Source organism: Dipodomys merriami, unplaced genomic scaffold (genome assembly GCF_024711535.1).
Source record: "Dipodomys merriami isolate MVZ:Mamm:240054 unplaced genomic scaffold, mDipMer1.0.p SCAF_82, whole genome shotgun sequence".
NCBI lineage: Eukaryota > Metazoa > Chordata > Mammalia > Rodentia > Heteromyidae > Dipodomys > Dipodomys merriami.
The window spans coordinates 4,455,545-4,479,951 of record NW_027206424.1 but is presented as its reverse complement, the minus strand read 5'-3'; the positions used below and the strand labels follow the sequence as shown (position 1 = coordinate 4,479,951).

Here is a 24,407-nt window from a genome sequence, read left to right as displayed (position 1 = left end):
GGGATTGCAAACACAGCGCACGAGGGAAGACGAGGGGAGGAGCGGGTATGAACGAAAAGGTGTGAAGGTCTGTGCGTCACTGAAGTGTCCCCTAAACTCCGCACTGGTCATGAGGGGGAGCCTCCCAGGGAGGAGGCCTTGGGATGCGTGTGGCTCGGGTGAAGGGGGAATCTGGAGGCACCCTCTGCCCCCCTCCCCACTGCTGTGGGCCCTGTGACTGGCTTGGTAGCTTCAGAAGGATGGAGGTACTGACGGACAAATGAGCTGGGAAGCTCTGGGCTGCTGGCACCAGTAGGGATCAGTGGTCAGCCCGGCAGCCCGGGCTCGAGGGGACATCCCTGTGAGAGACTGAGAGGAGACCAGCTTTTATTCCTAAAGCTGGGGAAATGGGTACCGTGACGCCCTCTTCTCTTCGGGGTGGAAATGGGGTACCTGTCATCCAGCACTTTGGCTTTCGGAGTAGATGGAGGCAGTGTGTGCTCACACGCCTGCAGGAGAGGCTACTGCCACTGCCCTAGATGGAGGGACGCCCCCAGGCCAGGCCTGCACTGGACACCTGCAAGACATCTCCCACAGGCGGCCGGTCCCGAGACACAGCAGGGGAGGGAGGGAAGGCTTGTCCCAGAGCAGAGCACATCCCTGCCCTCGCCCGGCCGCCTCTGAATGCAGGAGCTGCGCTGACCCCTCCCACACCGGGAGCGTGTTTCTCTTCTGTGGAAGAGGAAGGACTGCTCCCAGTGAGCTCTCAGGATTGATAGCCGTCTTTAAGGGAAGTTATTTTGTTAATTCTCAAACGAGCCAGCTCTTGATTGCGTGCCAGAGCTGCCTGTGTTCGCAGTGTCTGAGCTCTGACCCTCCCACTCTATTAATTTGATTTTCTTTCAGCAGACAGCAGTGATGGATCCATTTCTGATGATGGCCTGGAAGACCCAAGTTTGAAGACCAAGAGGAACCGGTAGGTGGCACTGCCCTGTCCTGCCCTGTCCTGCCCTGTCCTGCCCTGTCCTGTCCTTAAGAGACACCTGGGCTGTGTGGCAAGGAAGTTCTGTCAGCTATGCTGACTTGGACCAGAGAACTAATTCAGCCAATAATGGATGTCAGAGGTCTTGGGTTCTGTGCTGGCATGTGTTCTAGAAAGGAGATGGGCCTAAGCTCCAGACACCAGGACCCGGGTCAGTGCTGGCTCTCCCCTGGCCCTCACATGGACCCTGGCCAGCCCTGGCCGTGCTTCTCACATGCTGTTAGAGCATCAGGGCAGCTGCTGGGGACAGGTGGGCAGGCTGGCGCGATGTCCTCGCTTACTCCATGGCTTTGGGAAATGACTGCAGCCTTGCCCACAAGGGTCTCATCTACAAACGAGAGTGCTTGCTCTCTACCTGGAGCTTGAAGCGCCGGCTCCCTGAGAGACGCCGGCCTTTCCCGTGATGCCCCAGCCCTGGGGCAGACACAAAGGTGGGCACGTGTGTTGCCAGTGTGGGCATTTTCTCTTTGAAGATATGCTTTAGAAGAAGTAACACATTTTCTAGGACAGACATTAGCCATGCCAGAGGAAAAGAAAATCTTGCATCAGAGTGGTACCCGCCGCTGCACAGCCCTTCCTCCCTAGGTATTTTGGCTAAGGATGGAAGGACGTGGCTAGACTCAGCCTGGCCACCACACATCTGGCAGATGGGCGCAGGGGGGACTCCTTTCTACAGTGGACACCCAGTAGACAGAAACAAGACATCCACAGGACTCGGAGGAACAATGCAGGCAAGGCCAGCCACTCTCCTGCCCAGGTCAGGGCGCAGCCTCCTGCATGAGCTGCCGTGGAGGGCCCGTGACCCCTGGGGCAGCGACTGTGGAAGAGGCTGCCGTGGAGGGCCCGTGACCCCTGGGGCAGCGACTGTGGAAGAGGATTCCAGGGTGGGGTGGGGTCTGTGCGGCCCTGGGGAAAGCCTGCTACCCAACCTCAGGAATGTCTGCTTTCTTGCAACCACAAATCTCCTCAGAGGGTCACTTTTAGGAAACATAGAGAGCTTGTACTACCACAAAGATGGGGGCTGGGAGCCTCAGCTGGGGGCCAAGCCTTCAGGAACAGGTAGATACAGCTGAATCTTGATGCATTCGTTCACGCCACGGCATGGGTCAATGGCCCTGCCCACCCGCACATGCGCACCCTGCAACCTGACCAGTGACCAGTGCGGGGAAATGGAGAAGAACCCCTGGTCCATGGGTTGGGGCCGGCATATGAGGAAAAGTTCTGGTTCTGAAGCAAACGGTCTGTCTCCTCCATGACTCAGCCTTCCCCAGGGACTGGCCTCGGATTCTGAACACTTGCCAATCAAATAACATGCAAACAGCCATTTGGGTTCTAATCATCTGAATGGCTCCCAGAATTGAGGACTGGTTGTGGAATCAGCAAGGACGTTTCCGCAGAGGGACCCCAGTTTGGGCAGCTCTGCTCTGTTAAGGGTGAGTCGTCCGTGTGGGAGGAGGCTGCCGTCCCGCCAGCAGCGGCCCTCCACGCAGGCCCGGCCCTCACCCTCCACCCTTGCCGTGGGACTCTGTCCTCCACAATAACCAAGCAGCCAGATGGCGGGCCGGGCACGCCCCAGCCAGCCTGCCCCAGTGCGGGTCTGCTAGGGCTCTCTGGCCCCACCACCCCAGTTCAGGGTTGATGGCCCCAGACTTGACCTTTTGACCCATGGAAGATGGCTGTGCGCAGCCCGTGGCCTCCTCACCCGACGAGAGCTGTGTGCACTGTGTAGTGCAGCGGGCATCAAGAGCAGGAACCGGTCTCCACAGAGCCTGAAAGCCATCGATGTTGACCTGCCCCTTCTGTATGAATAATAGAATTTTCCTCATCAAAAAGCACTTAAAATCTCCCTGTGCCACGTGACTTCTGGGCAGCTGAGTTGCCATGTTTGGGAAGCCAGGGAAAGACTGTGAGGCTGCTGGCGGTGTCTCCGCCGCCGGCCCGCCTTCTCTTCCCTCGAGACCAGCCTTGGCACGCCGGATGCGCGTGGCGGGCATTTGTACACAGATGGAATTAAATTGATATTTTTCAGATAATGTAGGCTCAAATGATGTTTCTCCTAAATTTCCCTTGGAGCAGAAATATGTCTCACTGACAAGCTCTCAGATTATGAAAGTCTCTGAAAATACCTGCTGAGTGCCACTGAGAAAGCGTGTCGCGTTCTGTCTAGCAGAACGGGTCTGAGGCAGGCTCTTCCTCATAGTTGGGGCTGTTTTTTGAATGTGCCTTTGACGTTAGGGAGTCCATTTTATTTCGGATACTTGAATTGTTTTAGGAACTCAGCAGCAGTTGGTCCTTGGCTTTGGACATCAGGATGAGAGGACGTGGCCGGGAATGCCCGTGGCTTCCGGCCTGTGTGAGGAGCAGAGCGGCTGCGGAACCTGTGGCTTTCTTCCCCTCAGAGCACATGGCGGCCTTGGGTTTGCGTCTCTCAGTGGCCAGGGGCTTAGGGCACACACTTCCATCTTCCTGACATTTGGTTTTGACTTCTTCTACTATGAGGGGTGGAAAGGGCTCTCTGGGACTGTCGTTCGACGTTGTCCTTTGTAAGCTTCAGAGATGTTGGTCGGCGACTTGGGGTGGGCACGTTCACGTTGTCCTCCTGCCATAGAACTGTAATTTCAAACAGCAAGTGTGGCACTTTGGCAAAGTCATAAATAACTCTGGCTGAAGACCCAAAAGGCTGCATGAGCAAGAACTATCCGCATGGTGGTTTCCATGCTTTCCTCAGACCTGTCTCCACTACCACTTAATGCCCAGCACAAAGCCTCAGATCAGGTCCGGCAGAAGGTCGGGGACTTTCAGGCTATCAGGAGGAGGTAGGCCCTGGGAGGAGTCTTTACCTGCCAGGGTTCACTGCGTAACCTTGAGATACCCTCTAGTGAGTTATGTGGTCCTGTGTCCCTGCCCCAAAGCATGGTATGGGCAGAGAGGATTTTCAGAAATAGGGAAGACCATCCCCACCCAAAAGGAAGCACAGGAATTTCACAGTAGCTTTTGGACCTCATGATATAGTGCAGAAGCCTTAGCCCAACCCCTGAGATCATTCTCGAGTTAGAGCCACACCCACAAAAAGTCTACTGTGGGAGGGGAAGGAGGGACACATCCCCGTGCAAACAGAGCTTCTGTTGCCTGGGGGAGGCGGGTCTTGATCCCTGGCTGAGCATGGGTGGCAAGGACAGGCTGCACCCAAGCCCCGTTCCTGCAGGAGGTCCCTCGCCTTCCTACCTCAACCATGCTTAAAAAGTTAGAAAGAGTAACTACGGAGAAGGTGAGAACATTTGAAAATGTTATAAAAAAAAAAAAGTAGCCTCAAAAGTAACATTGCTGTCAGACTGTATGTTTAATTTGTCCCTGGATAGCACCAGAGCTTTCTGCCTGCCGGCGTCAGTGCCTGAGTTCTGTCTAGTTGTCTGGGAACTTGTGAGCCCTGGCTGGGGTGGTCTTTGACACGCATGGAAAGCAAACCATTAACCTACACTTACCTTTCAAGCAATTCCTTTACTTAATGCATGCTTTCAGATGATCAATTGGCTCTCCATAGAAACTCACGGCTTTACAAATGCTGTTGAGCCTGCACCGTGAGTCATGAGGGCATTTCACGCAGGACCTTGCATTGATATCTGTCCAGGGGAGGATGGAGCGCAGAAGCAGCCGTTTGTTATGGGCTTGCAATCTGTCTTTTAGATTGAAACATGGATCATCCTAGCATTTATTTTCTTTGCAAAAATGACCATGAAACTTGGACGTGTCTGAGAGGAAAGCGTGTGACTAGGCTGTGTCTTCCCAGCAGCCTCTGTCTGCGGGGATGTGGGAGGTGGCGTTCTCTTCCCGTTTCCAAAGCTCTTCGCTCAGTAGAGATACTCAGACCCCAAGAGTCCAATCTAGCATGGACTCTGAAGCTCCTGACCGGAGTGTCTGTGATTGATTCCCAGTTAGACTCTTCCGGTCTTCCTCCCATCCCACTGGGCTCTGCCGTGGTGAGTGGGTGGGTGGACAGAGCCTGGGGGCCTCCCAGGGACTGTCCTGGCTGGCCGCAGGCTGGAGAACTAAGAGGGAAAGAAACCCGATGCCTGCAACAGGCCCGGGCGCCCCTCTCCTGCAGGGGACGCTGGCCTCTACAGAGGCCCCTGCCTCCAAGGGTCTGCTCCCCTGCTGTTCCTGCGCCCCAAGGCTGCATCTGTGATGGGAAACAGGGGCCTCCCGGCCTCTGGAGCACAGCCTCGAACCCACAGGCACGTTGCGGCTGTCTGCCGATTCCTCAGGAGGATGTCAGATTTGGGGATCTCTCATCTCCGCCTGGCTGGCGGGCTGGAAATCTCACATCTCCTGTCAGCCGACTATACAGAAGAAGGCTCGGTGTTTCCCTGATGGGTCAAGACCTGGGAAAGCAGGAGCTGGACACATGAACAGCCACATCCCTGCGTGTGTGAACTCCAGCCCTGGCGAGGTATGCATGGGACAGGCGTCTGCCCCTGCTCGATGTGTGTGGGCTTGGGACCACACAGGCGGCGGTGTGTCTTCTGTGCTGGGAGCAGGTGGCTGTGGTCCTGGCCTCACGCTTCCCAGCAGCTTAGATGCTCAAAGGACTGGGTACAGCAGGTCTGACCACAGGCCAGCCCCATTCTCACCTCGGTGAGATGACTCTGACGCGGCTCTGTACAGCACCTGTGTCTTCATGTCCTGCCCCCTCTCCCATCCGTCCCCGTGTGGGGTTCACCTGGGTGCTTCTGCTCCTCTGGAGCTCCCTGGAAAACTATACCTGAGCTGCAGCCCTGTCCTCCTGGCCCAGAGACCCTCTGCCCAGCCCAGCCCTCCGCTGGGTGGGCGAGCGCCTCCCACGGAAGCCTGCCTGTCCTTGGGTCTCCAGGAGGACAGAGTTCAGGAGAGCCATCTCTTCTGTTTCCGTGCTTGACCATGGAGGAAGGCCCAGGGATCGGCTGTGACTGCGACTGGTGCTCAACAGAGCCGTGGTGCCCCTGTCCACCTCACGTCCTGACAGAGCGGTCAGGGGGCTCGTTGAGGCCACATTGCCAGCAGGCGACCAGAGAGGCAATGGTTCTCAAATACAGGTGTTTAGGGGAGACGGGGGTGCTGAGAAGCAGCATGTGCGGGGCTTGGCTTTCTCTGACCTTCCCTTCCCTGAAGACAACCCCAGAGTCCTCCCTCCTCAGGCTAGGAGCAGACACGCGAAGACCGTGGCCCCTGTTCCCCATAAGATTCTCCAGAGAGCTCCCCTCTACGTTCAGAGCCAGCCCAAGCCTCACTGGAGATGGTGTTCGCGTCAGCGGCCAGCTTTACTTTATGGCTCTTCTTTGACCCTCTGACTCGAAGACTCCCTTCTAACCCCCACGGGGAGCTCCCTCCTGTCCTCAGAGCCCTCTGCACACGGAGCACTGTGGGCCAGGGTGGCTGTCCTCACACGAGGAACCTCAGTCACAGATTCCATCCGCCCCGAGGAAGGAGTGGCAGAAGCCTGGGGACCATGGCCCAAGTGCCCATGAAGATTTCTGCCTCTGTGCAGCCTTGAAGCTGACACACCTTTCCTCAGGCCACCAGATTGCAGGAGCAGGTGCGCCCGAGGGCGTGGTAAGCGTGGTGCCGCCGGCACGTGGCGTGGGTGCGGAGAGCCGGCCACTTGGCTGCCTCCCGGAGGGCGCTCTGCCTTCAGCCGTCCTCTTCTGGAACTGAGTTAGCCCATTCTTGCTGTGCGGTGACCATCTGCCAGGTGTGGGGGCGTCCATCTCTGCGGGGATACTGAGTGACCTGACCCCTCGGCATCTTCTCGGCAGGCCTGCTTTCCCACAGCCCTGCGAATCCTATACCCCGGAGGCTTTGGAGCCGTGGGCAGCCCTTGTCTCTTCTCTTCCACTCCGAAGATGATGTATTTCTTCGTAGGTTTTCATGATGATGATGGCTTGGCTTGTTTGGAATGACTGTTGCTTCTGTGGTGAAGACTCTTCAGTGGGGTGGGTGGGGTGTGGGGGTGATTCTAGGAAACCAAAGGCTCCCAGGAGTGGGGGAGGGGCCTAAGCCAGGGTGAGAGGCTGGCGATGGGGGTGGGGAGGACCCCCAGGGACGCAGCGAGAGAAGCAGGTCCCAAGGAAGTAACTTCCATCAAAGCAAACAAGTCAACATTTATTCAGGGAGCACTAGTTCTATTTTAGGAGGGTTTTGGTGCACATGACCCTCATACCCATCAACAGCTTCCACAGCTGTCCAGTGCCCAGTACTGTCCACCTGAAGTCCCCAGTCCCCCAAGATTGTTGTGAAACAAACCCTACCTATCGAGTACATTTTATTTGTAAACACCTTAGGAGAAGTGACTAAAACGTCAAGATTAAACAATAAGCAAGACAAAACAACTCCTTATGGAAGCAAGTAACTTCTCAGTCATTATCCAAGCTTCCTTGCCTGTCTGCTCTTCCAAAGTGACGCTGTGAAGCTGGATCTCAGGCTGCACCCTGCCGACTTCCCTCGTCTCCTACAGCTTGCCGGCTTCTCCTGCTCCACTTTATCTTCTTCATTGATCCTTGAAGCAGTGAGCTTCTTTCACAGCCTGGTGTCGCACAATTGAAGTACATACCATTTCCTCGCTGTGGCCAGTGACTTGCCACACACTGGGCCCTGTGGGTTTCGTGGATGTGTGGTTATCCGGCCAGGTGCAGCTCAGATTCTTGTTTGGGGAGGCCATGTCGCGCACGGGGCATTCTTTCCCTCCGGAGGCGGAGCGTAGCCTCCCCTCCCGCGGTGTGTGTGTGAGCTGTGCCTCCATCCGCCAGTTCCTTCTGGGCTGCTGAACGTTAGTATCTCAGTTCTGCCGTTCATTTGCGTCTACTAGCTTGTTTATCCTTGGAAAGTCTTAGTGTGAGACGAACAGAAAACACAAGATATAAATGTGGGGTTCCTAGCCACATTTAGTGATGGTTGGCTAGTTATAAAAGATGTGAGACGTGGGGGGCCATCTTTACAGATGGAAGATTTTCTTGGGTTATGTTTTAGTATGTCTTCTATTGTTTGTTGTTTCCTTCTTGGAGATTCCACGCAGACACTGGCGTTCATTGTTGTTGATGGGGTCTGAATCTAGGCACTCATACCTGCCAGGTAGGTACTCTGCCATTTGCGCCCCCTCACCTGAACTTTGGCACTCCTTATTTTGGGATTTGGCTTCTTTCTCTGTGCCTGGGGTGGCTTAGATGGGCTGGGACAGCAGCTCTCCTGTTTGTGCTTCTCTGTGTGGCCAAGATGAAGGCTCACGCCACTATACCAACCCACTGTTTGAGACAGAGTCTTGAAAACATTTTTCCCAGGCTGGGCTCAGACATAGTCCCCCCGTATCCCCCTCCCAAGCCGCTGGGGTTTACAGGTGTGAGCCGCCACCCCCTTCTGTTCTGGTGATGTTCCTCTGATGCCCTTTCTTTTGTACCCCGCATCCCTCCCTGCCTGCCCTCGATTCCCTCCTGTGCCCCTCTCACTTATTTTTCTTTTCTAATTTCCCCCTCTTTGTTTCTCATAATCTCCTAGATTTTCTCAGGCCATTTCTTTAAAATTCTTGTTTTATATAATATAATTCTTACTCATTTTTTTTGTTCTGGAAAGGGTTTCTATTTTATAGCATAGTTCATGTTCTTTTAAAAAATGTAATTTATTTTCATATAGTTAAAACTTTCATCAGATTCGTGGGCAAGCCCTGGGCCTTGCTTCCGCTGCTGGTGGGCACCTTCTTGGGGAGCTACTCTTATTATTAGTCCTGCGGTAGTTTTCCTGGATGCGGTTGTTTTAATTACCTGTGTTTATGTAGGTGGTGAGGATGGGAAGGGCTGTGAGTGTGCTCCTCCACGCTGGGCTCCACCGAGGGTCTGGGTGCTCAGGCGCTGTGCTCTAAGATCTGTCCTCTTCACCCCAGAGACTCCTCTCCCCCAGGCCTTCTCTTCTCTGGCCCCAGTGTCCCTGTCTATTAATGTAGATGTCCCGTGCCCAGTTTCTCTAATGACGAGGGTTACATTGGCAGGGAAAGCCCACGGGCCCGTGCAGCTCACCCTGCATCACTGCACATCTGGGCTCCCTAGCTGCGTGGATCGTGGAATATTCCAGTGAAATGGTGGAGGGGGGAGGGGTAGGGGGGTGGGGGAGGCGCTCCAAACCTTGAGACTCCACTCAGTGAGGTTTATGCACTTGCATTGCTGGGGACGGGGCGGTGACCGCTCTGAGTGGCTCCACCTCCTCGGGCAGTCCTGTGCTGGGCCTGTGGGGCCACGCTGAGGTCTTGGGGGTGCGCGCCCCCTCTCTCATGAGTGGAGACAGTGCCCCGGGGCTTTTGCTCTGATTTTCTGACTGATTGATTTACTTCGTGCACAGATCTTGGGGGAAGACTAGAAATCACCGGGCCCTATTGATCTTTGCTCTTATTTAACACCATGAGGTTGGTTTGTGTTTCACGTCTTAGAATTCTCTGGATTCCTGTGTCCCAAGCTGCGTGTGACTGCATCAGCGTCTCTTCTGCAGTGTTCCCCAGAAAGGACACCTGGAGGGGAAAGAATTTGTTGTTATTGTTGTTACTGGGGATTGACCCTGGCGGCGTGTGTCACACAGGAAGTCTACTTCCCAGCTATGTCCCTAGCCGTTTTGTTGTTGCTGGGCTTTGAACATTTGTTTTTGTCTTTTCAAAGATTTTTTTCTTTTTGCCTTTGGACTAGTCACTGTCAGCCACGCCCCTCCCCCCCCCCCCCCCCCCCCCCGTGCTCAGGGCCGAGCCCAGGGCCGGTGCGCTCACGCTGAGCTCCACAGAGCCCCTAGAAAGGTCAGTGGATGTGCGGCCCCCACAGAGCCTGCTGTCCCCGTGGCGGGGGCGGGGGTGCAGGCGGGAGTCAGCGCTGTCCAGTGTGATGTGCAGAGCCAACAAGGGGTTTGGTAAACCCTCCGTGGCAAATGTCATCGGCGGCCAAAGGGCCTGTGGGAGCAGATCTCAAAGGGGTGAGGAGAGCAAGGCAGAGGCGTCAGGGCCGGAGGGCTGGCGGCGGTAAGTGGAGGAGGGTGAGCAAGCAGCTAGCCTGAAGCCGGAGGACAGGGGCCTGGGGGTCGTGGGTCAGCCCTGTCCTGCTCTCCCGATGGATGCTCAGCCCCTGTGCACCCTGAGCCCCATCGCTGTCCATCCACCGGGCACACCTGCTTCTGTGTAAGGCACGGGGGAGGAGGGGGGGTGGGGAAGGGGGCAGCTGATCCTGCGTCACTCCCCTGGGCGTGTTCCAACCCAGAGAGGTCCGCTCTGCTGTCGGCGTTGGCTTTGAATCCTACCTGATCAGCGCGGTGTGGGCAGAGAGGAGGCCAGGCCGATGGTGCCCAGGCACCCAGGGCCCCTGCTTGATGTACCTGCTTGATGCACAGCCGCTAGGAGAGGCCTCTGCGTCTCGCAGTGTGGAGGCTCAAAGCCAGGCAGCACCCATCTTTCGGAAGATCATTCATTACAGCGGCACAATAGATTCACAGAAACTCGGACTGTGTCTAACACCAGAGCTACAGGCTGCTGGTGTTTTGATGATCAATTCCCAGCCAGCCCTCTGTGCAGCAAGAGAGAGTGGTTTTCCTCATCCATTAATCAGAGGAAGTTATTTCTCCCAGATGAACTGGGAAGAGCTAGAGTGAATGGTCAGAAGCTCGCGGTGACAGTGAAGTTATCATCACCATCAACAGGACTACTATCAGTATCACCATCATCAGCATCTCTATCACCATCATCATTATCAGCGCCATCACCACTATCAGCATCTTCAAACCACCACCATCAGCGCCAGCAGCATCTTCATTGTCACCACCACCATCACCACTATCACCACTCTCCTCCTCCTTCTCTTCCTCCTCCTCCTCCTCCTTCTCCTCCCCTTCCTTCTCCCCCTCCTCCTCCCCCTCCCCCTCCTCCTCCTCCTCCTCCCGCTCCTTCTCCTCCTCTCCTCCTCCTCCTTCTCCTCCTCCTCCTCCTCTTCTCCTCCCCCTCCTCCTCCTCCCCCCCTCCTCCTCCTTTTCCTTCTTCTCCTCCTCCTCCTCCTCCTCCTCCTCCTTCTCCTCCTTCTCCTCCTTCTCCTCCTCCTCTTATTATATCAGTACTCATTACAGACCAGCCATTGTGCTAGGTATTTAAAGGCATTATTTCAATTGAGAAAGTCCTGAGGGCAGAGGCTGCACGGAGAGTTTTGAACAATCTTCAGGCGTTCTTATTCGCGCCTGTTATTTCAATCTGAACACGTTAGGACAGTGGTGCAGCTGGCCCCTCTCTCCTCCAGGGGCTTGCTGAGGACTGGCTTGTCCCAGACTTTCCTGCTGTGTTGAAGGGAGGAGGGAGGCCCAGGTGAGGGATGTGTCCTACCTGCCTTCCACAGGTTCGCATCTCACCACAGAGCCCTGAAAATGCAGCCTTGCTGGTACCTCAGAAGTGCAGCCGGATGGCCAAGCACTGACCCTGACCAGAGGCCATGCTGTCCCTGCAGAATCACTCCAGGTGTGCAACGTCCTCTGAGAGGAAGAAGGCGCCCTGGACTTAGGACCGTGTAGGGTCACCGGATGCCTTTGTCTGCGGCTTGTGCCATAGCTGAACACCACAGGCCAGCGGCGATCTGACAACAGCAGTGACGCATTCAGCTCACAGTCTGGAGGTCTCAGGCTGATCTGGTGGGGTCCTTCCTACGAGGACTCGGCAGCACCCCGTGGTCGCCCAGAGCACCTGGAGGGTGCGGGGACACAGAGATCACGCTTCCCAGCTTACATCTCCTTGCTGGTAACACCCCAAGGCCCATCCTGCCCCACCCTTGGTAGATGGGCTTAGGGCTCACCGGCTAGGGGAACATTCTAACCACACACCAGGCTGTCTGCCCAGGGTGACTACAAAATTGAGGGCTCCCCAGCCTTGCCTGAACTTTGGCAATTTGCTAGAGAGGATCCCAGAATGCACTGAGAGTGATATGCTTAAGACCTTCGGGAACAGTCCTTGGGAGAGAGGCGGTGAGGTCTCTTGGGGCCCTGAGGACGGAGGCCTTGCCCCAGAGCCTGGGCCCATGCCACCCTCCTGAGGGGCCATGGAGCTCCCCAGCCGGGACTGTGGCTTCCTCTGTCTGTGGTGGGTGGAGCTGAAAGTCACAAGGCAGCTGTGGGCCGGCCAGTGCCCCCAGTCACTGCAGGAAGGTTCTGCTGGGTATGGCTTGATCTGGAGAACCTACAGGTCTCTCTGGGAGTAACAGTCCTCCGGACACTCCATATGTATTTGAAACTTTGTGTCAGGAGCTGGGAGCAAAGATCTCAGGGATGTGTGGTAGGCCCAGCCAGGAGGCTCTGTGTGCGCACTCTGCCGCACCACATGCCGACAGCGCTGGGCAGTCCCGGTTATCAGTGTGGCTGTGGGGGACACAGGGGTGTGTGGGAAGCGGTGGGGCTTCACAGCTCCTGGGCACGTCCTCTAACACCGACTAGTGACAGGCAGGGCTCCAGCTGTCAGACTGAGGCGAGATGGGCCAGGGCTGTGGACATCTGGTCTTGCTTCTGGTCTTGCTTGTCACCAGCAGGGATGAGCTCTCTGTGTACCGGCAAAGCCCTGGCTGGGGGACCTCTCCTGCTGCACACATTTATGAACAAGCCAGATGAAGACACAAGAAGCTGGTTTATCAGGTTTTTAGGAGCCGCGGCGTTCAGAGGCAGGACTGTGAACGATTGCAGAGTCAAGGTGTTTGAGCATGCAGCCACGGGATGCGTGGCATCATTGGACTGTGGTGCTCTGGGACATTTGAAATGATCTGTCCAGATCACGTGTTTACTGCAGAGAAGGTCTAGGGCATTTCTATGGTTTGCCAAAAGGCATGCCACAGATCAGCCTCACCTGTGAGGCTCAGACGTGCCTGGCCCTGGCCTGTGTTCCGATGACCCTCTTCTGGCCCCTGACCGTCCAGGGAGACCCCTCCTCCCCAAGCCTCCTCGTTCTCAGCAGCGCCCTCCTTGAGCCTGGTGTGTGACCCCTGGTGTGGCCCTCTTCCTGAGCCCATCACACTGGACGGGGTGCTTCCTAGGTGAACTTGACCGTCTGCAGCAGAGCTCTCGTCCAGGGCCAGGACCTCTCCAGTCGGCAGCATCGTCTCTCGGCACAAGGTGGCCATTCGCCATGGCTCCAGTGACCCCACAGCCTGAGCAGTCCTCACTTCTGGCCTTCTCTTAGGAGCCAGCCAGAGCCTTCTGTCCCGGCAAAGCCCAACATGGTGGACGCAAACATCACCGCACGGGGGAGCACCAAGGAGCCTTGTCGGTGGGCTTGCCCAGCAGGTGCCTCACCTTAGCCCTGCCAGTGCCCAGGTCTGCACCCTCCCACTCCCAGCCGTTCCGGCTGGGTGCTCCAGCTCAAAGCAGAATCCAGCAGTACAAACCCACTTCCTTTCTTCCCCTGCGGCCGACGGTGGTTGTGGATGGTCCTGTCTTCGCCAGGGCAGCCATCCTTGCCCTCTGACTCTGAAGCCAGAACCTGGGTGGGCGAGGCATGTCGGACAGTTTGGGGTGAATGCAGCTGCGCCCAGAGACCAGAACTGGAAAAGAAGAGCCGGGATGGGGTGTCACCACGATGTTGTCACAGAAAGAACTCGGGCGGTAGAAGGTGAGGCACCCAGTTCATCAGAGGGGAAGACCCCAGGACTCTGGGGCTCAGCACTGAGGAACACCTTTGGGAGTGAAAGATGGGACAAGCCCAACCCCCTTTCAACCCGAGTCATCAGACTCAGAAAATCCCCTAGAGCGAAGCATTAATTTACCCAGAAATCATTGTGTTACTTGGGCAATCAGGACGCTAGCTACTCTACTCATCAGGGTGCAGTCGGGAGAGGTGCTCAGCTGCCTTTCTCTCCCACTAAAACTTGGGCTTGCTTTACTACTAACAAAAATGCATTCAAATTGACTTTGCACTTACCGGGTACAAAGTCACGCAGCTAGAAGAATATAAAAAATAACTCAGCTAGTTTGCATTTGCTTCTGACCAATTCTGGCTGAGCTCTCTGGAAGGCACTCAGCTCTGAGCAATATTTTGTTGAATAAGCGATAATATGCCATCATCGATACACCTGCAATGTTCCTATTAATCTTATTTCAAGTTACAACAATACAAGCCTTGTTTCCACACTTCTATTTTTAACTAATGAAAATTTATTTTACAGAAATCCTAATTATGTCCTGACAATATAATACAATGGCAAATCCACTGGCAATTTTCTTTTTAATTTTTTCCCCAAGATTCTGCATAATTGCAGAAGAAGCAAAGGATGTAAGCTCTCCTGAAATAGTTGGTCTATAAATAAAACCTACTAATGGGCCAAGCAACTCTTTTTGCTCCTTTGCACATTTTGTCTGAGTGCTGATTTCTGTGTTAGCCCTGTGTTAGATGTAGAATGCTGAGAATTCTCAGCACAGGCAGGAGATAGACTAACTGGGCCTGTGTGTCTTTCCTGGGGTGTCTGACTGGCACGGGCAGTGTGTGGTGTTGGATGATGGTTCCTCTTCATGACCTTGGACCAACCTGACCTGAATACGGCAGAGGTGAAGGTGCTGCAGGTGCCAGGCTGGTGCTGGATCTGCCCCGGAGCCCTGACACGGCCCGGCATGGTCCAGCGCGGCTAGGGCCAGGTCAGGGAGCAGTCTCAGGGCTTGCAGAATGAGACATTGACTCATGAGGAGATGTGTCGGGCTCAGTTACAATGCTGCAAACACAGAGCGCTTCAGATCGGCGGGCCTCTCTCCCCTTCCAGGGATGAAGGGCTGTTGTCACCCCTGGGAGCCCTACAGAGGCCTGTGACAGGCCAGCCCTGCTGAGGTCAGCTTCACAGACCTCCCTCTTGTCCTCCTGGAGCCCCACTGCTCGGTCCTGCAGCCTCCGCTGTCTTGGTTCTTGGTTGGAGCCATCCCTCTGTTGGAGACAGAGGCCTCTCCTGGGCCCCAGGGTCTTGGTCTTTCCTGTTTCTGTGCCAGCTGAGCCTCAGCCTCTGTCTTTCTCAGTAACTCTGTCCCTTAGGTCTGATCTCAGGGCAGGGCTTTCTGTACCACATAACAGTTTCCATGCATCTGTTCCACAGTGAAGGGGGCCAGGGGAAGGCCATGTCCTCACCCTCTCCGCAGTACCACTGGCCACATCTGTGCAGGGGCTTCTTGACCTCAGCCTCTACCCGGCCGGGCCTGGGCAGTGAGGCCTGGTGGAGGAGTCCCTTGCAGGGACCCTGCAGGGCCCACAGGCCCCCACGCCGTTTTCTTGGTGCTGGCCACAGCCTCACACAGAACTTCAGTGTCAGCGCTCTGCAGAGCACAGCAGAGCTGGCAGTGGCAAAACTCAGTCTGTGTCCCTCGCTGCGTCAGCTGTATGCAAAATATTCTCAGGCCAGGTGCTGGTGGCTCCCGCCTGTAATCCCAGTGACTCAGGAGGCTGAGATCTGAGGATTGTAGTTCAAGCCCAGCCCAGACAGGAAAGTCTACGAGATTCTTCTCTCCAATGAACCACTAGAAAACCAGGAGGGGAGCTGTGGCTTAACATGGTACAACACTAGCCTTGAGCAAAAGAGCTCAGGGACAGTGCCCAGGCCCCGAGTTCAAGTCCCATGACCAACACACTTTTTTTCCCAAAGATGCTTTGTTTATTAGCCATCTCTGAACATTCTTAAAGGCTGTGATGAAATCGCTGGATGTCTCCAGTGTGGTTAACTCTGTGTCTTGTGCTCCTCAAGGACGGACGGTGGTGAGAGCCGTGGGCCGGATGAGGTCCAGCAAGAGGACAAGGGCAGCAGGACGCCGCCCGCCCAGGTCCTCCTGCCCCTGGAGGAGCGGGCCACGCGCTTCAGAGACATGCTCCTGGAGAGAGGGGTAAGGACCCGGGCCAGCGCGGCCCGAGAGCGGGATTCTCAGGAGCCCCGCTGAGAAAGGGTGTCTCAGGCATGGGTGAGCACACGTGGAGAGGCTTCGGTGGGGAGGGCAGACGGGGCTCCGTGGAAAGGCGCGTGCCGTAGGAGGCATCCGCTGGTGTGGTATGGGAGAGACCCCTGCCGTGGCAGCTGGGCGCCCCCGTTCCCGAAGCTCGCTGCTCGCACGAGCCCGGCAGCCATCCTAACCTCACAGAGCGACTGCGTTTAAATAACATTCGGACAATCCTGATTGTGCTTGATATCTAAATTCATTCTGAATTCATCCTTCCATTGAGTTTTATTTCTTGCTTTGGCTTTTGGGGATAAAACGAACCAGAGACAATATTGCAGCCCGGTTGGACTTCTTCACAAAATGAGGCTGCACACAGAAGGCAGTCATGGAACCTATGTGCGAAGATAATGATAATGAACACTGTAATGGCCTTGTGGATTCAAAAGCAAATTCCCTCTGGCTTCTGAGGCTCCCTCCCCCCACCCTGGCCATTTCCTGCCCAGCCTCCCCCCAGCAGCTGGGGCCCCAGCCTCCCCCCAGCAGCAGGGGTAGCAGCCCAGGGCCGTGGGAAGAGCAAAGGTATTGCTGCCACAAACCTGTCTCCAGCACTGGTCGCCTGGTCTGGCATGGATTGGAGCAGAGCCAGGCTGGACGCACGGGGAAGGGCTTTCTGCCCCTTCCTGGATGGCCCGGACACCTCTTCCCACCAGGAATTGGAAGGTTTGTCCCTTACATAGCATCCACTCAGGTGTAGACACGGCTGGCCGACCCTCTGGGCCTGAGGTACTGCAGGGGTGCTCTAACTAGACACAGGTGACCCTGCTGGGAAAAGGAGCCTCGGAGGTAATTCTGCTGACCCGTCTTTGGCAGGCTCCCCTCCCCGGAAGCCCTCGAGCTGCCCGGTGTGGCTCTGGTCTCAGCCACATTGCCAGTTTTCCTGCCATGCCCGGCTCCTGGGCCGGTGGCTGCCCTGGGTAGGGCTGGTGTCTTGCTCATGACCCCTAACCCCTGACCCCCGCCCCAGCACAGTGCTGGTTGTCGAGGCTTTAGAGCCGCTGAGGAAGGGCTGCTTGTTCTCCGTCCGCTGGGCTCCTGTCTCTGTGGAGTCAGGGCAGAGCAGGGTTTATGGCTTGTCCCGGGAAGGGGGACATCGTCTGGCCCTGCCCGGGGCTGCGGGGCTGCCCGGGGCCGGCAGGCAGGGAGCTCCGACCCCCAGAGCTTCTGCCTGCCCAGGCAGCTGGCCGCGGAAAGATCCAGAAGAAACGTGTGAACAGTCCCGGCACCGACCTCGCCCATCCAGCTCTGAAAGATGTAGTCTGCCTTCTGTAAGACCCCATGGCGCGGTGAACTCTTGAGAAACAAGAGCTAAAATCCATCTCATCCTATTGTGCAGCTCGCCCATCTCTTTCCTTTGGAGACCAGGGAGCACAATTTACCAACAGCGTTACACCAACCTGCAGGGATTAGCGGTGCCTTCCCCGGCAGGGAGACCAGCGGACTAAGCTCGTTCGGGCTCTTGAGTTTATCCAAATGGCTTTGCTTGAGAGAGTGCCCTAATGAGATTTGTGGAGTATTTTTGACTCATTGCTGCCTTTGGTTCTGAGATTCTGTGTGAAACAGACAAGCTAACAGGCACGGCAAAGCAGTGACCCCAGCGCCTTGCGTCGCCTGACAGACAGGGTCTGCACACGGTCCCCGGGGCTGTCGGGAGCCACATTCACTGCCAGTGCCACTGCTTGTGACATTTGGACTTTATAAAATATGTCCCCCTCCCCTGCCCCAGGTCGCTCGTGCTCTGGAGAATTTAATAGTGGAACCCATCAGATTTCTACTTGCTGGAAGAATGAGAGACAGAAAGGTCACCGTTTTATGGACTGAGTGATTAGTGAGATTTTAAACTGCGTTTGTTCAGTCCTTCAGTCGGAAATTCGTGCACTTGGGGAGCAAAGAGGCAGGACTCGGGATCTGAGGCAGTTTAAAAGGGTGGAACTTGGGTAACTGGGGAGCAGTGGGGGCAGCGGCCCCTGTGCTGTTGTGGCAGGCAGGAGATGGTCCTGGTAGGAGTGCAGTGGACTTCCTTTGAGAACAGTCCACAGGGTAAGGCTGACTGGAGGCCGGCCCCTGGCCTGCCCCGCTGCTCGGGGCTCCGCCAGGGACACTTTGTTGGGCATTTTTTCTTTGGCAGTGGCCTTGGAAGTGGTGGTACTGGGTAGAGCTGCAGAGGCAAGTCCTTCCAGGGTGCTAGGGTCTGGCGCCCGGGCGTCCCCGGCCGGTCCCCTCGGTCCCACCTTCCCAGCACTGGAGAGCGGGGACTCTGGCTGGCACTCCATGCCGGCCGTCTTCCCCAGAGCCCCTGGGTTTGGATCCATATCCATCTGTGTTACAGTGAGGAAGGAATTCACAGACCACAGGAGACAGAGCGAGCCGAGGGCCCCACGTGGTCGGTGTGAGGCTGGTGCCCAGGGCAGAGGAGGCTCTGACTCTGACGGGAGTCTGTGGCTGACAGGGCCAAGTGTGACCTTGCTCAAGCAGCAGCACAGCATGGTGCCTTCCTCCCAAGCATCTGTGCCCTTCCTCCCCAGACACATGAGCACGCCACGCCAGGGGCCTGGTGAGTGGTTGTTCTGAAGGCAGGAACTCATGTCACCATCAGGTGACCTCATCTTGAGCAAGAGGCTGTACAGACAGCCGTGGCGTCTGCTCGGATGCCTTCCTGTGCCCGTGGGGTTCTTTCAGCGGCCAGAGGATGTAGGTATCACTCGTTAAATGAGATAGCACTGCAACAGTGGCCTGGGCTCATCACAGAACATGTGTACAGCATGAATGCTCACAGCTACTATTGGTTAATTAATATAGTAACTCCTGTACAGAAAAGTGTGAAGCAAAACTTACCAGAAATTATTTTAACCAATGGGGTACATTTGCACCATTGGGGTAATTTCTTTCCAGATGTCTTTTTCCCCCCTAAAAATTGTGTTTTAGAGGCTCTGAATTCAATTCTCAGTTCTGCAAGAATAAAAATTAAGTCAAAAAAGCTTTTAAATGAAGACTAAAGATTTTTCTTAAGAGAATAGCAATAGTGAATTGAAATTTAATGGTTGAGCCAATATCTTGTTTATCTGTCAGTTTCATAAGGTTCAACTTATTTTATAAATTTATATACCACTTTTTTCCTTAAATAGTTTTAAAATTGGTATGCAGTCTTGGAAAACACATGTATGTGTGTGCACATGCATGCATGCATGCGTGTGTGTATACATGTGTGTGTGCACATATGTATGGGGATAGAATTCAGGGCCTCAATGTGCTGTACTACTGAGCAATACCCCCAACGCTGGAAAGCCGTTGATAAGCGCACAGTATTCCTTTCCCTGTCAGCCTAAAAATACTTCATTTTACGCCATTAGTTTATTGCTAGCTTTCCTATGTTAAATAATACACTGATGGTCTGTCAGGTAGTCTTGTTTGTGCACATGTGCTCAGGACTTGTTTCTGCCCAGCTACAGGCAGTTGGCATCTGTTACCACATTGTTTACTCTCCCACCAGCCATGTCTGAGAATTGCTGAGGAGGTGCTTTTCCAGCACCTGCCACCGGTGCCTCATAGTAAGAACTTACTTACCAAATTGTGTTGTTCTACTCCCTCGGTGTGTGCAAGTCCCACGCCTCGGCCCCTCCTGGGTCTGCTGCCCTGGTTTGGCCAGGCAGCGCTGCAGGCATGAGGAGTGGGGACAGTCACTTCTCCAGCATTTTGGTTCCTCCAAAATGAGTTTCTGTGGGGTGCCGGCCACTTCAGGGAGACACAGCGAGGTAGTGGTGGTCAAAAGGAGGAAGTCTGGGGAAGGAGCCACTGGGGACAGATGGGGTGTCTGTCCAGGAGCCTGGATAAAGCAGTGGTGCAGTGGAGAGGAGGTGCAGGAGCTGGACACAGGGTGTGTGTGGGGGTAATGAACCTGGACTCCCTTTCAATAAGCCCCCCAGGGCCCATGGAGTCCTCTCCAGAGTGTCTGAGAGCCACCTCTCCGGTGGCCTCTCTGTGCCACTCGAGCGCACACACTCACACCCTCGATGTACATCCCCGACACTCGGAAGATGGGAGCCACGTGGCCAAGTTCCAGGAGACGGGAAGGGACGGGAGCGGTGGGAAGGCAGAAGACGGGGCAGCACATACCGCGTAGAGACTGGTGGTGAGGACGTGTCGATGACCAGGGGCCCGGACAGGCCATCCACATGGGCCTTGAGATGCCTTCCCTGTTTCCTTGCTGTGTTTTTACTACAATGTGAAATCATTTGACTTAGTTTTGCATGGGTATCTTACTTGTCTGTTTGTGGCAATGCATTTGCATCGTCCACACCTCTGCCCAAGGAGGCAGGTGGAAGGAAGGAAGGAGGGAGATGGTGAGCATGCTCCAAATCCAATGCACTGATAAGAGATGGGGTACTTGAGACAGAGTGCTGCTACTGCAGGAAGTTTGCAGGCAAAGGAGAAATCACCTCTAATTTGATAACAAATGATACTCCAGATTTAATAGGGCACTGTAATATACTAAAGACATCAGAGTAAATGCAGCTTTTGGTAATCAAGTTTTAGTATGCTTCACTAGCTTTGGGGATAACTGGGATTGTGCTGAGAAGGAAAGTAGCCATGTGAGGAAAGCCTGCCCAGCCCCGGCAGACATTGGAGCCGGCCAGGGGCGCAGCTCTGAGCCTGGAGATGGTGGAGGGAGATGCAGACGGAGCCCCAGGCTGCCAGGAACTCCAACAGGAGCTCGCAAGCAGTGACACCCCCAAGAGCAGGAGCAGGAGCAGGAGCAGGGCTGTGAGCGCCCTGCCTGGACCGTCCACCCCGACAGGGCCCCGGACTGTCCACCCCGACAGGGCCCTGGACCGTCCACCCCGACAGGGCCCTGGACCACCTACTCTTGGAACCAGGATGTCCTCAACGCAGGACATTCTCTTTTCTCTGTCCTTGAGGATCCCCAGCCTCTTTATGGTTCAAGGATGCTTGATGTTCAGTGTTGAAAAGAGGAAGGAGGGATGCTGTGGGTGGGGGGCTGGTGACCCCGCAGCCTCCCTCACCGGCCGGCGGGGTGGGGACACCCCAGTGACGGGGCCATCAGGTGCTGACAGCCCTGCATCGTCACACTTGTGGCCGTCTCTGAGCTCACCTGACCACCTTACTCGAATGGAGTCCTTGTCTCAAAGCCGAATTGTCCCTGGAGCAACACAGATTCCTGTTCCCTGGTTTCTGGAGACGTGTGGATGAAGTGAGCCCTGAAATGGCCACCGCCATGATCGTCATGCACACGACTTCAGCCATCTGCAGAGACTCAGATGGAGGCTGCTCCGCCGGTGCGGAGGGGGCGGGGTCCAGGCGGCGTGGGCATGCTTTGTCCTCCAGATGTGGGCTCTCGGGAGTGGAGGGCCCTGGTGGACAGTGGCTCACAGCCCCGCTCCGTACAGCTCAGAGGGGCTTGGGGCCAGCCTAGGGAGTCCGGTGTGCAGTTGGAAGGGGGAAGAGAGTGCTGGAGAGTGGGTCAAAGAACACATGGCAGGTAGGGCCAGCAAGGCCGGGCCCTCACACCGTGCCCACCCGTCAGGCAGCAGCAGGTCACCCGGGTGGCGGGAAAACGCAGCTGCATGTCCCCTGGTTGTCCCAAGAGGATGCAAAGATCACAGAGCCGGGCCGGGAGGTGATGAAGCCCGTGGTCCCGGTCAGCTGAGAGAGAGAGGATGACTGGCTTCTTCAGGAAAGGTCTAAAACTGAAGCAGGAATCTCGTCATGCAACCGAAGGAGCCTCGGTGACCTGCGGCATTGCTGAGGGTCGTAGACAGAAACACCGGGCACCAGCCTGGGACCCCCGTGCTGGCGCCCCCCCCGAGCGTGGACAGGGCCCATTAAGGCAGGACCAGGAGAGGCGACTGTCACTAAGGCTCTGTCTGCCTCTTGGACAAGGAACTCTGCTGTGGAGCTGCTGGTGGCTGCTACTCTCCAGGCTGAAGAATGGAAGAAGTCAGTTCTTCTTGGACCGAAATCCATCCAATCTTCTTAAGGGGCGGGAGTGGGTGTAGAAGGGAAGCCCGCCCAGGGAGACCCTGGAGGAGAAGCCAGTCATCCGTGTTTAGACCTACGGGCAATGGCGACGGAGGGCTGACGGGCAGAAATCAGCCCTGGCTGGCTCTGCAGGAGAAGGAACATGTGGCGTGGCCCGTGCCCAGGACCGCGGCTTGCTTACCTGAGTCCCGCGTGGCAGAGCATTGAGGCGCCCCTCCCGGTGAGCGGGCCTGGGACCCCCCAGAGCGGTGGCTGGGGATAGCAGAAGCCTAGGACACCTGCAGGCCGGGCTGGGGTCTGGGAGCGCTGTGCACATGCCCAGGCTCTCAGCCGCACGTGCGCCAGCCACGGCACAGCTGAGGGACCCGAAGGCAGAGGCCTGGGCCACGGCTCTGAGGCGTCCTGCCTGTGGGGCAGGCCAGGGCAGGCCCACTGCTCCGGGAGGTGCCCTCGGCTAAGCTCACACTCGACAGCTGATCTCCGGGGACTGAGCTGCCCGTCTGCTCTGTGAGCCACCCTCCCCCACTGTGGGCACGCGTCCTGGGCTAGGAACGTGGTGACGTACCCGTCTACTGCTTTCCACCGGGCACCGCCCCAATGCCTGAGACCCAGCAGCCCTCTGCCATGTTCCACAGCGTGGAAGCAGGGCCAGGCCCGTCCCATCCAAAGCCCCACAGACAAAGCTTTGGTTCTGACAACTAACAGCAGACGCCACCGCTAGGAACATACTGTACGCTGTACAACGTAAGCACCGCAGTATCTCAAGACTATGGGTGGAGTTATTCTGTAAACGTTTAATGACCATTTTCTCCACTCCCTGCCTCAAACCTCGCCCCTGCCCATCACAGAGTAGAGTAGACTTTCTAGCCGCCTGTCCTCTCTGACCTTCCTCCTCTCCTGCATCCATCCAGGATGACGTCTGGGGTCCTCCTGTGAGCCTCTTCCCGGTGCCCCTCCTCCAATTTGACACAGGCTCCCTAGCCCCGGCTGGGGTGAGCTCAGCCCCTGTGACGCCTGTCTTCCTCCTGGCTCACGGAGCCCACCCCGGGGCCTAGGCACAGCCCATCCCCAGCAGGCTTCGAGGCCCCATGGTGAGCAAGGAGGGGTGCCGGCTGGCCGGGCTGTGGGGTGCTCTGCGCCCCTCCCTCCAGGTGTGTGTGCTGTGACGGAGCAGCCTCTTCGGAGACCGAGGGTCCCCTCCGGGTGTCCTGGCGTCAGGGTCTTCATTTACTTCCTCTGACTCCTCAGCTCCCAGAACAGGGCCAGGGAGTGGTCAGTTGTGAGTCAATACTGTCAATGGATGAGCTGGATTAACCCTTGCCTGCTGTGTCAGCGGAGCATCTGGAAGCAAGGATGCCTGGGTAGCAGCAAACCAGTGCCCAGGTGACATTTCCTACTGCCGTTTTCTGATAGGAGGTTGATTGGCTGGTTGGATGGCTGATCCTGGAGCCCTAGGAGGAGATGGCCAGGGAGGAAGTGCCCCTCAGGTAGGACATGAGCACACCAGAGCTCTAGGCAAAGAAAAGAGCCCCAGTGGCCACGGCAGCAGAGTGAGAAGCCAAGTATCCGCTCTGCAGATATGTCAGCACGAGTCAGCGTGGAAAGTAAGATGGGCAGATGTCCCGTGGGAAGCATATCAGTTCAGTTACACACTGTGATCTCCAGAGGCAGAGCGTGAGTCCTGGCACGGCGGCTGCACCCGCAGCTCCCGCAGCACGCAGGGTGTCGCACCAGCGTGACTCTCGTCAGGCCCGAGCCAGGGCAGCAGTGAGTTGTGAGGATGGCGTGGAGCCCACATACAACATGCTGACAGCCGCTTGCTGGCTCCGTCGTTGGCTGATCCAAACCCGTGACCCGTGCCCAGCCCTGAGAACCTACAAGAGCTCCCCGCAGCGGGCGGCCTAGAGTCCACCTTGTGCCAGCGCTGCTCCAAGCGCCAGGCCATCGGGGACACGACCTGTGTCTCGGAGGGGAGGGGCTGGGGAGACCTGGGCAAAGCGAGAGGTGGGCCCTGGGACAGGAAGGAAAACCCCTCAGAACAAAGGAAGTCCGGCCCGTGCGGGGACTTTGGCCAACAGTGGTGGGCCGGGACTGGTGGAGGGACGAGACTCACCAACAGAGGCTCAGATTTATCCTAGTAATTCTGCAGGTCTAAGATTACTGTTAAATGAAATGCTTTCCTTTGAAAAGTAACCTATCTGACATAGGGTTAGATGTTGGTAAAAAGAAAAAAAAACAAACATTAATTAGACTGATGCCACCCCAGCCTATCTGCTTAAACCTGATGGTTCTGAAAATGTTTGTAAGTGTCTGTTAAGATGGAGTGCTCACCTGCCCTCCCCCACAGACACGGCCAGCTGCAGAGGACACAGACAGCTAAGGTTTCAGGCAGGAAAGTGTCACAGGTGGAGAAGTGAAA

At 56.1% G+C, this 24,407-nt stretch overlaps 1 protein-coding gene across 2 annotated transcripts in view; it reads left to right on the top strand.

The window, feature by feature from the left end:
• Nucleotides 1-24,407, top strand: part of Tcerg1l (transcription elongation regulator 1 like) — a 176,108-nt gene that overhangs the window by 145,760 nt on the left and 5,941 nt on the right. Inside the window, exons 8-9 of one of the 2 annotated variants that reach the window (XM_070011452.1) lie at nucleotides 889-955; nucleotides 15,748-15,883. In XM_070011452.1, the coding sequence (XP_069867553.1) occupies nucleotides 889-955; nucleotides 15,748-15,883 (203 nt within the window). Of the gene's footprint in view, nucleotides 1-885; nucleotides 956-15,747; nucleotides 15,884-24,407 lie in introns of both variants that reach the window. The other variant, XM_070011451.1, reaches the window with a different exon arrangement.